Source organism: Sciurus vulgaris, assembly GCF_902686455.1.
Source record: "Sciurus vulgaris genome assembly, chromosome: 1".
Classification (NCBI taxonomy): Eukaryota; Metazoa; Chordata; class Mammalia; order Rodentia; family Sciuridae; genus Sciurus; species Sciurus vulgaris.
The window spans coordinates 28,103,568-28,115,663 of record NC_136461.1 but is presented as its reverse complement, the minus strand read 5'-3'; the positions used below and the strand labels follow the sequence as shown (position 1 = coordinate 28,115,663).

The following is a 12,096-nucleotide window of genomic DNA, read 5'->3' as shown; positions in this document are numbered from 1 at the left end:
ACATTACTGCATAGGGAAAGTCTAAGATAGTTTCTCATCCTTTTCATCATCGTTATTATAAGCCAGTCCTAATTATGCTGTTGTTTTCAGTTCCATATCCTCCCAAGGGGCACCTCTGGGTGGGAAAGATGTAGAGCTTTCGTGCTTGCAAGCTCTTGTGTTCTGGCATGGAGAAGGAGATATATTAATACTCTCAGCCAGATTTTCCTTTGGGATTTTTATTCCTGTTTGCAACTTCCATCTGATGCCATGACTGGAATATTTTTCAGGTGAAGCTCATCCGACTGGTTGGGATCATGCTGCTATTGTATGTCAAACAAGAACATGCAGCATATATCTCAGAAGTGGAAGCTGAGACTGTTGGAACAGGAATCATGGGAAGGATGGTAAGCTATTGGTTGTTGTATTTGACACATAAGGACCTTGACCCCTAAAATTTTGAGTCAACATCTCAAGATGCAGTGACCACTTGTGTCCTAGTTTGAGAGTGCCAGTGTTGAAGATGACTTTACCCTCAAGCAAGGCTGGATTGAATAGGTTGTTTAGAAATCATATGGTAGGAGGCTGGGGTTGTAGCTCAGTGGTGGAGCACTTGCTTTGCATGTGTGAGGTACTGGATTCCATCCTTAGCACCACATAAAAATAAATAAAGGTACTATGTCCATCTACGACTTAATGTATATATATGGCAGAAAAAAATCATACAGTAGTAAATTGTCAGATAACTTTCCTGAATAGCACTAATCTGTATTACTGAATGCTAGAGTTTCTAGTTGATCCTGCCATTTAACCCATGAATGCAGAAACTATGTTCAGTTACCAGGGAAGACAAAGACACTGATAGTACGTTTGCAATTTCCTCTTCTTCTTGAGGCTGCTAGAGTCCTGTTCTTAGGTTCTCCTGAAGATCTGAACCTTGTGTGAGGAAGGGAGAACCTGTGGCTCACCTGTGATAAGAGAAAAGAAGACTAGGTTGAGAGAGCCAGGCTCTGACTCAGCTTCCCACTGACTGGCTGTCATTTTGCCTTCATGGAGTTGTTTTCAGTATAATAACCTCACGGGATCATTATGAAAACAATTTTAAAATAAACATTTAAAAATTTTGTGGCTTTAAATGACTAACATAATTAAGTTGTGAACTGGATTTTTGGGGATCCTTTTAATAGGGTAACAAAGGAGGCGTGGCGATCAGGTTCCAGCTGCACAACACCAGCATCTGTGTTGTGAATTCTCACTTGGCAGCCCATACAGAAGAGTACGAAAGGAGGAACCAAGACTATAAAGACATTTGTTCTCGAATGCAGTTTTGTCAGGTGGACCCAAGCCTCCCCCCGCTCACCATCAGCAAGCACGAGTGAGTCTGGGCTGCTTCGTACAGTTTGTTGTGTGTGAGTTGCAGGCTCTGTGTCTTACTGGGGAGATGACTGCTGGAGTGAGGGTATCTGCGAGCTCTTGGTTACTTGTGGATTATATCTCTTGGAAGTCTTTAGTTTCTTGATTTCCCATCTGACAGACCTCTAGAATTATGCTCAAGCATCATTTGTCCATGGAAGAATATAATATTTATTTTGATATGGATCTGCCTTGACCCAGCATTGTGAAGAAAGCAATCAAAGAGCAAGAAGCATCTCTAACAGTTTTTGAAGTATGTTTTAGGATTTGATGTCTGTTCTTTCCCAGATCTTGTGTAAATGAGTTAGACGGTGCTTGTTTGCCTCCCATAACTCGTTTCCTCTTGATTCAGCTTTACAAAGCTGTAGTTACAGCTGCTTAGAGCATCTTGTGTTAGTTTTTGTTCATTATCCTTATTGTGTTTATATCTAAAATTTGCTATTCTGAATTCAAAGCCTTAGAATTTCCTACTTTATGGTAACAGTGGAAGCTTTTGCCACTTCTTTGACAAAGAGGATGAAGCCACTGAGGCCATCGTGCCTGCCAGAGAATAAACAGCCATGCTTCTCACCTCGCCTGTGGCAGTGGAGCTGTCCCCAGCTTGTGGGTGTTCTGGAGGCTGACAGGGTGGCTCTTCTTTCCAGGTCCTCTCCTGACACCCAGGGAGTGTGTCTTAGAGCTGAGTGCGTCACACTAGTGAACCACAGCGTCCTAGTTTGTGAGACTGCAGATTGAGTGTCTGTGGTCTGCTCTTAGCTTGGGATGCATTTATTTGGATGTGTGTATACTGCTGTGCAGATTCTCCAATGACATGCTTATTGACTTCAGATAGAGCATTGGATTTCACGAGATGTGTGATGTCATCAGGGAGCCTTCAGTCTGCTTTTTCCCAAAGCAGCAGATACAATAAACCACCTGTCACCCTTTGTCCAGGAATGTAGAATAAGCCAATCAGTAATGTGGTAGTTAGAGCCAGGCTCCTGTCTAAAGACTGAGCTTGTTTCAGAGGAGTTCAATCTAGAAACAAAGGTGGAGAGAGTTTTGTGGACTAGGATACACATAGAGACAGAGGTGGCATGAAGGCACAACCTGGTTTGGAGGTCCCTGGGTGATTGACATGACTCTTAATTTTTAACCTTTTTAGCAAAGGGGTGAATTTTTATCTTGCTTTTACATCTTTAGACTATCTTTCTAACTGTATAAGAATAAAATAGTCAAGGAGAACTCAAGGCTGTTTGTAATGAACTTGGACCAAGATAATTGAGGAGGCAGCATGTTAGACATGGTATTGGATGTGAGGGCAAGAGAGAAAAATTTCTGGAACAGCTAAGTCACTTCCCCACCCAGTTCCCAAGAGGCTGGGCCTTAGGGTCCTTTGTCAGAAGCACCTGGAGAGGATGAATTGAAGTCCCTCCTAAACCCTGTTACCTTTGTGCTCTGTCCTCACAGTGTGATCTTGTGGCTGGGGGACCTCAACTACAGGATAGAAGAGCTGGATGTGGAAAAAGTGAAAAAACTCATCGAAGAGAAGGCCTTTCAAACCCTGTATGCATATGATCAGGTACAGATGACCACCTGTGTCCTCTTCAGGCATCTGCTCCCCACTGTAAGGGCACAGGAAAGCTTGGCCTCCCAACCCTCAGCTTCTTCCCTCCAACTTGGGAGGCTGCCCTGAGGACCTGATGTTGTCCAGTCACTTCTTTGTTTCATCTGCATTTCTCTCTTTGAAAGTGGTCTCCCCATTGATTCCTCCCTCGAGACACCTTGTCTCCTTTGGGAACAAGAGCATGTTCTCTTTCATTCATTCATGAAGTCTGAAGTTGACAGCATGTTAGTAAAGAAAGCAAGTTCTGTAAAGAAAGTACTTTGTATATAAGATGATTTCCTAATTTTTAGAACAAACCTCCCGCTCCCTTTATCTTTCTTCTCACTAAACTTCTCCAGTGTGAATGACAGCTCTAAGGGCCTTTCTTCATCTTCTCCAGGAGCCAGGTCTGTGACTTCTTCTCCATCATCATTTGACTTAGCATTTCTTTCTCATAGCATTAGCCATTTCTCAGGACAAGAGAAGTCTATTTCTCTCTCACTTTCTTCTGGCTACTCCTCTCAACAGATTTCAAACCTGTTCAAGTGGTCAGAATTGTTCAGAATATTAAAGTTCTTTTTTAGTCTGAGTCCCCTTTTTAAATAATCTCTAAGGTCATTGTCATTAATCTAAATATTTCTATTATCTTTTTCTTCTACAGTACAGATTAATCAAAAGAACCAACTTCGCAGTGTCTTTCATTATGGAATAATTTTTTTATTGACCCATTTTTTTCTCCCTCTCCAGTTCTTTTCCTTAGCAAATTACTTTTCTTCTACTTAATCCCCCATCAGTATTCACCCAGTGTGTTCCACATCTCTGTCTTCTGGACTGAGACATTCCAGTTTCCCTTATAATTCGATGCCCATTTCCACTCACCTTATTCTATTACTTCTTTCCTGAAGTAATAACACCCATTTTGTGTGTTATCTGCTTCCAGATGACTTTACAGTCTACCAGTACTGTTCAAGAACCATCAACTTGCTTTCATACCTAGACTTTTCTTTTCTTCCTACTGCTTTTTCTTTAATAGTGTTTTTAAAGAATAATACTGTCAGGAAGTTGGTAAGGGGTGATTGACCCTGTCCCCCATGTTAGAGCTGACAGTTCCCCACCAGTCCATGCAGTGCCAAGCTTATTTGTCCAGGAAGAGGCAGGAGCACTTGTGGTTTTTATCACTTTGAGTGTGTGATCCAAAAAGAGGTCCTAGAATTAATACAACAGGAAGGATGCTATTTTCAAATTGTGTCAGGCACTGTTTTAGATTGACGGTTGATTTTTTTAATGACCCCATAAGGTAGGGTCTATTACAAACCCCAGAATTTACAGATGGGGAAACCAAGGCATAGAGCTTCCCCCAGTTCACATAACACAATTTGACAACACAGCTTTACCTCTGTATATTTGGAGCAACTGTGCTGCACAGGTAAGTGTTTGATACTTGGGAAGGAAAAACTATGCTGTGTGGTACCTAGTCTTCTTAGGGACATCTTGGTAAGGTGGTACTCATGCCCCTGGGATACAGGATTGCTCTTATAAAAGAGCCTTATATGAAGTAATGGTCAGCTTGCTTCTATTCAAAATCTTACAAAATGTGGTTTTCTTTTCTCTTTTTTTGGAGGGGGGTACCAGGGAGTGAACTCAGGGGCGCTCATCCACTGAGCTACGTCATAAAATGTAGTTTTCTTATGGGGCCTCTTCCTTTGAGGACTTAGATTCCAAATTGATTTCCTCTTCTCTGCTAATTCAAGGTTTGACTTTTTATTCTGAGGTTATTTTTTTCTTCCATCTTTTTATATAGCTGAAAATTCAAGTGGCTGCAAAGACTGTCTTCGAAGGCTTCACAGAGGGTGAGCTCACATTCCAGCCTACCTATAAGTATGACACTGGCTCCGATGACTGGGACACCAGGTAGGTCAGCGGTCACTTCAGTGGGTTGAGCAAATGGAAACCCAGGAATTCTGGGATGCACTTGTCCTCATGGAATTAAAAAGGACATAAATTTCCTTTGACTCTTTCTCCATGTTTTCTACTCTGGTCAAACATTTCCTGTCGGTATCTGCTAACAAAGCAGCCAGCCTTCCCAAATATTTCATTTTTGACTGCCATATGCTTTGCCCCATAAGTCTTGATACTGATTTATATTTCAGCTGAGCTTAGGGTGATGAGATGATTCCAACTAATTTAGCTTGTTCTTGATCATTACACAGTACTTAGGATCTTTTATTAGTGCTTACTATGTGCCACACACTATTTGATACACTTTATTATCTCATTTAATCCTCTCAACAACTTGTTGAGGTAGGTGTTATTTATTATCCTCATTTTATGAGATTGGGATTGAGGCATAGAGAAATCAGAAAGCCTACTGAGGGGCTGGAGTTGTGGCTCAGTGGTAGAGAACTTGCGTGGCATGTGTGAGGCATGGGTTCAATACTCAGCACCACATATAAATAAATAAATAAAAGATCCATTGACAGCTAAAACAAAATTAAAAACAACAACAACAACAACAACAAAAACCTTACCAAACAGGCAAAGAGTGGAGGCAGGACTTGAACCCAGGCAATAGGAATTTGGCCTATTCCCTTAACCTCCATCTTTGAAGGATCACAGAGGCTTACTCTCATATTGCCTTTTTACTCTCTCCTAATCCTTACAGGAGGATGAAGAACAGAGAATCAGTCTGAACTGTGTTTGACTTTGACCTTTCAGAGTTGCTTTGGATGATAACCACAGGATACATGTTATTCCGTGGTGGGCCCAAGTTGTTCTGCTGTCTCAGATCACTAGACTGCATGGACACAAAGTCTCTGCCTCTTTGTTCCCTGCCTGAGCCAGAGCACTAGCCAGGCAGTGGGCCCTGCTGTAGTTGGTGTGAGTTTCCCCAGCATGGACTTTGCATTTCAGTGAGAAGTGTCGTGCTCCTGCCTGGTGTGACCGGGTCCTCTGGAAAGGGAAGAACATCATTCAGCTGAGTTACCAGAGCCACATGGCCCTGAAAACCAGTGACCACAAGCCTGTCAGCTCCATGTTTGACATTGGGGTAGGTGGGCAGCTGGAGCCCATTGTAATCTCTGTGGGGAATTTGTTTTCACATTAGGATTACTTTTTGTCTTTCCGGTCTCTACCACCACCCTTGAAAATGAGGACATGCCTTTTAAATTTTGTCTTAGTTTAATAATTTGGTATACTTCTGTGTACTTCCACATACTTGGAACATTCCTTTTGCTTTTTGGGCTGTATTGTTGCAGACCTACCTTTAGTCATTTACAAGTGAGTCTCTCAGTATTCTGGATACAATAAACAGAATATTTTTTTCACCTCTTTTTCTTTCTTTTGGAAAAGAGATCACATTGTACATATTGTTCTGAGAACATTCACCCAATGAATATGTCTTAGGCAATCTTTCCATCAGTAAAGTTCTAGCTACCTCATCTTTTTTAAAGTTTGCAGTTCATTCCGTAGTATGGATAAGCCATTAATGCATTGATGATCATTTAAGTTGTTTCCAAAGCTTTGCTACTATATGCTGTGCTATAGTAAACATCCTTAACATATAATTTTGTGTATGTGTGAGGATCTCTATAGAATGAAATGACATTAGTGGTTCAAAGAAAATTGTATTTTAGCTGGGCATGGTGGAATGTGCCCATAGTCCCAGCTACTTGGGAGGCTGAGACAGGAGGATTGCTTGAGCCCAGGAGTTTAAGGCCAGACTGGGCAATGTAATGTAATTCCCCCATCTCAAAAGGGAATAAAATTGTATTTTTAATTTTTATTTATTTACACACAATAGGGATTGAACCCAGGGGCACTTTACACTGAGCTACATCTCCATCACTTTTTACTTTTTTATTTTGAGACAGATACTCTCTATAAATTGCTAAGGGTCTCATTGAGTTGCTGAGGCTGGCCTCAAACTTGTGATCTTCCTCCCTCAGTCTCCCAAGTTGCTGGGAATATAGTTGTGCACCACCATGCCCACCTCAAACGTGTTTTCATTCATTATCTATTGATGTTTCTCCATCAGTGACTTCTGAGTTGTTTGTATTACCAATTCTCAAGGTATGGGTAGAAGCATATCAGAATCCAAGGGTGTGAGTAGTTTGAGGAAAGTCTAATGACTATTATAATTAATCAATATTGGAAAATGAAAAAAAATGTGTTTATAATTCAAAATACAGAAGAAAGAGCCTGACAGAATCTTCCTGGCTGATAGAGCATGGGTTAAAAAAGCTTCAGATACACTGCTTTAAGTCAGAGCTCTAGAAAAAAGTTTCCCACTGCTAGCCTGTGGGTGGCAGCAAGCAGCGTAGAGCTAGGCACTGAGCCTCTTTCTGCCAGGGGTCAGCCATGACAGAACCAGCTGCCAACAAGCTTTTACTCCCATGGCTTCTTTCTGCTGTACAGGAAGCAGATGACTTTTTACCACAGCTGGAGGTTCCTTCTAAGTCTATTGCTAATTAGGTTCTTTGTTAATTAACTAAATTTATTTAGTTATCAACTGCTATTTTTTAATGCTGTAAATGCCCTCTATACCAAAAAAGAGGAAGTGGGTAGAAGGCTTGGCACTCAGTTTCTGAAGTTTCCCTTCCAGGTGAGGGTCATAAATGAAGAACTGTACCGGAAGACTCTGGAGGAAATTGTTCGCTCCCTGGATAAGATGGAGAATGCCAACATTCCGTCTGTGTCTCTGTCCAAGCGAGAGGTAAGAATGACATGTTAAGAATATTAGTAATGGGTCCGGCACCTTGGTGCATGCATGTAATCCCAGCAGCTCGGGAGACTGAGGCAAGAGGATCACAGCCAGTCTCAGCAACTTAATGAGGCACTTAGCAACTCAGTGAGACCCTGTCTGTAATTAAAATATTTAAAAATGGGCTGGGCATGTGGCTCAGTGGTTAAGCACCCCTGGGTTCAATCCCTGGTACCAAAAAAAAAAAAAATTAGTACTGGGCTCTTCTATTCCTAGTACTTAAATCTCCCTTGTTTACTAAACCTCAGAATTTCCAGAGGCTGTTAAGAGTCTAGACATTCTGGAGAGGTTGTTTCTAGATAAAGCAAGGCTGATACTGCTAGCTGAGAAGAGAGAGGTTGTTGGCTTAGGTTATGTTCATGTCTTCATCTTCTAAACTAGAAGATGATCCAAAATGTGCTTTGTTTAATTTTAGAGTAACTAATGTGTGTTCTTGCAATGCAATTGGCTTCCTACTGATGCTTTACTTTAAGATTAAATCAATTCTGAATTTTTTATTTTCACATAGAAAAGTAATGCATAGAAAAGTGATGGGCAGTAGGGAAGTCCAATTAGATCTAAAGGTTTTTCATGAAAGAACTGCATCCTAGGTTATTCAAAGTTGAGCATACCACACAGTCGGTCGAATGGAGGCTATAGTAAAGGTATGTTTAATGCTATAGATATCCACCTTCATGGAAGAGTGAACTTGAGCTTCATGTTAAGGGGTGGAATTTGTAAAGCATATTTTTGAAATGGTTATGGGTATAGAAGATATAAACTTTGATTCCTTTGGGAAATTTACATGTAAAAACAACTTGAGTTTTTGGAGTTTTGGGTTCAACACAGATAGCTGATCTTTAGTAGTATCTGTGTCTTCTGAGGTAAAAACCTAAAGCAGGGCTAGGATTATCCATTTGGGGTAGCCAGTCAGGGGACCAGGGAGTGGGCATTGGTTCTGACTGGTTGGGGGCTTGTTCTCAGTTCTGTTTTCAGAATGTGAAGTACATGCAATTGCAAATAGAATCCTTTACGATTCATAATGGACAAGTACCTTGTCAGTTTGAATTCATCAACAAACCTGGTGAGGAATCTTTCTGTAAGCAGTGGCTGAATGCCAACCCCAGCAGAGGATTCCTCCTGCCAGGTAAAGCTTCTCTTCCAGGTTCCTGGTTTTGGTTTGGGGAATGTCCTATCTTATTTTTGCTCATTTTCCTAAAATAAGCTTTTTGCTTCTGAGTGTTTTGTTCTCTATTTGAAACTTTTATTTTAAACCCAATACCTGAACTTATCCATAAATAAAGTATAAAGTGACAAGGAGCATGTGTTCAGTTTTAAAAATACTTTCAGCCAGGCATACATCCCATAATTTCTCAGAGTCAACATTAGATTACTATAAAGCAGGTGCTGCCACCAGGGAGCCGTTTCTACTGTCTGTCTTGGTGTAATCAACTCCCAATGATCTGTTCTCCTAGAGAAAGATAATGGGGTAGTAATCCAGAAATTGAGTCTGGTTCTGGGATGTACCTGACTTCTCCTTTGCACTCTGCAAGTGGCTGTGTGGCAGAAAGATTAAGGGTGCTTTGTGGACAATTCACAGGCTGATAGATAACTGCATCACATTTCTACTGGATCAGGTGTCTTCATCTTATTTGACTCAAGGACGGTTCTTTGATTCATGCCTTCTTGTTGTTTTATAGGTACTATTCAGTACTTGAGTTTTTTAGCATTTGTCTATTCAGATGCTTTTGTTTGTTGTTTCCATATTCCCAGTTGGACTATGAACTCCTGTTCTAGTGTCTCCTGAGTGCTGAGCACATAGATATTTATTGTGGGTTGATACTTTTTATTTCCTTTTCCTAATTCTTTATGCCTTACTCTCTTCCCCCCATATTTTCCCCCCTTTCCTCTTGGCCTTTCCCTAGCCAACATTATTTTTTTCAATTTTCCTGCAGATTCTGACATTGAGATTGAGTTGGAGCTCTTTGTAAATAAGACAACAGCTACAAAACTCAACTCGGGTGAAGATAAAATTGAGGACATTTTGGTTTTGCACTTGGACAGGGGAAAAGATTACTTTTTGTCTGTGTCTGGGAACTACCTGCCCAGCTGTTTTGGGTCCCCCATTCATACACTGTGCTACATGAGGGAACCAATCTTGGACCTACCATTTGAAACTGTTAGTGAGCTGGTAAGTAACATGCCACAAGGAAACATCTAGAACTGTGTGGTGCAGCCAAGCCAAACAAGATGTTCTGATGCTTCCTGCCTAGGGAATTAAGAATTCTTCAGCTTCCTAGAACTTGCTCAATGTGTCAGTTATATATTGCTGTGCCACAAGCCACCCCGAAATTAAAACAACAGTGAGCCGTTGGTTTCTTCTGCTGATCTTGTCTAGGCTTGCTTGTGTCATCATAATTAGGAGGCAACGGTGATGTTGAGAGGGTTGGCTGATAATGTGGCTTCCCTCCACGTCTTGGTGTTGGCTGCTCTCTGGGCCCTTCTCTTATCATGATAAGAGGCACATGGCCTCTTATCATTCAGTGGGCTAGCTCAGCCATCTACACATGGTGACCCAAGCATGAGAGCAGAAGGTATAAGGTTTTTTGGTGGTTATAAGCTCCAAAGCTCACATAGTACCACTTCTGCCACATTTTATGGGCCAGAGCAAGTTGTGAAGCCAACCCAGATTCCAGGGGCAGGGAAAGACTCCACCTCTTGATGGGAAAAGCTGCAAAACGTGGCTGGAGATGTCTCAGTCCATTCAGGCCACTCTGACAGAACATCCTAGAATGGGTGACCTGTCGACAACAGAAATTTACTTCTCACATTCTGGAGGTTGGGAGGTCCAAGATAAAGACACCTACAGATTTGGTGTCTGGTGAAGGCCACTTCCTGGTTCATAGAGAGCCATCTTCTCATGGGGTCCTCACATGGCACAGGATATGAGGGAGATTTCCAGGGTCCTCTATAGGATACTAATCCTCTTCATAGCCATACAACTTTCATGACATAACCACATCCCCAAATCCCACCTCCAAATACCATCACATTGGTAATTAATATATGAATTGGGAGGCGAGGGTTAAACATTCAGTGTTTAAACAGTATATTAAATAAATTCAACCATAAGTCCTAAGATAATGGAAGTTCCCTGACCTATGATCTTATTCGTTTTTAAAAAATCATTACCTGGTAGATTAGCATCCTACACTAAATTTGCTAAGATCTAAAAGGCTCCTATGGAGAGAATTCTAATGCAATTGAACTAGTTTGGGGCAGATTTATGGTAATATGTATGCTTTCTTTTCCCGATGCATTTTTTTTATTTAGGGACTCTTGAATTATCCTCTCCATTATGTAGATGAAAACAGAGATCCAATCAAGGAGAGTGATTTGTCACAGGTCACATGGTGAGTCAACAGTGGACCTGGACCTTGGACTCAGATTTTTGGACTCCCAAGTGTGTGCTCTTTCCTCATCAGACCACACTCTTTCTGGTTCTAACAGTGAAATGTTACAGGCATGATTTTTGTCTAAGAAAGTGGTGCATATTTCACCTGATTCATTGAAACTGCTTGCCATAACCCTTTCCCAATTTTCAGAAGCCACCTTTTGTCCCACCTGATTTCATTTTTGCCTGTGCAATGTTTGGTTAGAGGCATTGAAATGCTTCCCTCTTCCATGGGTTTGCTATCCCCATATTGTGTATTTTTCTGAAGGCCAGCCTGGCAGAGTTCCATTGTGGGTCACCTTGTCATGATTTTTCTTTAATTTCAGACTCTGATGCCATTGCAGACTGAAGATGATGGGAGCCGGTTAGAGAGACCCATGGAAATCCCCAAAGAGCTCTGGATGATGGTGGATTACCTGTACCGAAATGCCATCCAGCAGGTAGGGTATGGCTAAGCAGTCAGGCCTGATTGAGGCCAGACTGCCTTGAGGAAGACTATTAGACCCAAGAACTTCTTGCTGGAAATGTAGGGAGCCTGTGAAGAGCTGGTCTTCCCCAGGGAATGAATGAGAAGTTTTGTGCCATGTTTCGTGCCCCGGTTTTGCATACTTGATTATTATTAAGCAGCCTCACACAGAGTAAACCTCCCAGCACACGTTCCTCCCCAGGCCTCTGGGGTCCTCCAGCTCCAAAGCAATATGAAGGCCTTCTGGGATGTCTCCTTTGTGGGAAATTTCATCAGTTTCTGGGAATGGGAGGGGCTAAGTTGTTGACAATCCAGGCAGAGACAGAGGACCAATGGAACCCCCATGAATTTGGAGACCTGATTTCTAGGCTAAGTTGGGCAAGCTTCATGAGTCATTTGGTCAGTTTGATCTGTCTATATAGGTTTCACAGAAACCTACACAAATTGTAATCCCACAGCAT

The 12,096-nt window shown here is 41.7% G+C and overlaps 1 protein-coding gene across 1 annotated transcript in view; it reads left to right on the top strand.

Moving 5' to 3' along the window:
* Positions 1-12,096, top strand: part of INPP5B (inositol polyphosphate-5-phosphatase B) — a 47,944-nt gene that overhangs the window by 31,446 nt on the left and 4,402 nt on the right. Inside the window, 9 exon segments of the mRNA XM_079113114.1 lie at positions 270-386; positions 1,167-1,354; positions 2,842-2,953; positions 4,779-4,888; positions 5,888-6,023; positions 7,578-7,688; positions 8,700-8,862; positions 9,671-9,906; positions 11,496-11,609. Of these exon segments, the coding sequence (XP_078969240.1) occupies positions 270-386; positions 1,167-1,354; positions 2,842-2,953; positions 4,779-4,888; positions 5,888-6,023; positions 7,578-7,688; positions 8,700-8,862; positions 9,671-9,906; positions 11,496-11,609 (1,287 nt within the window).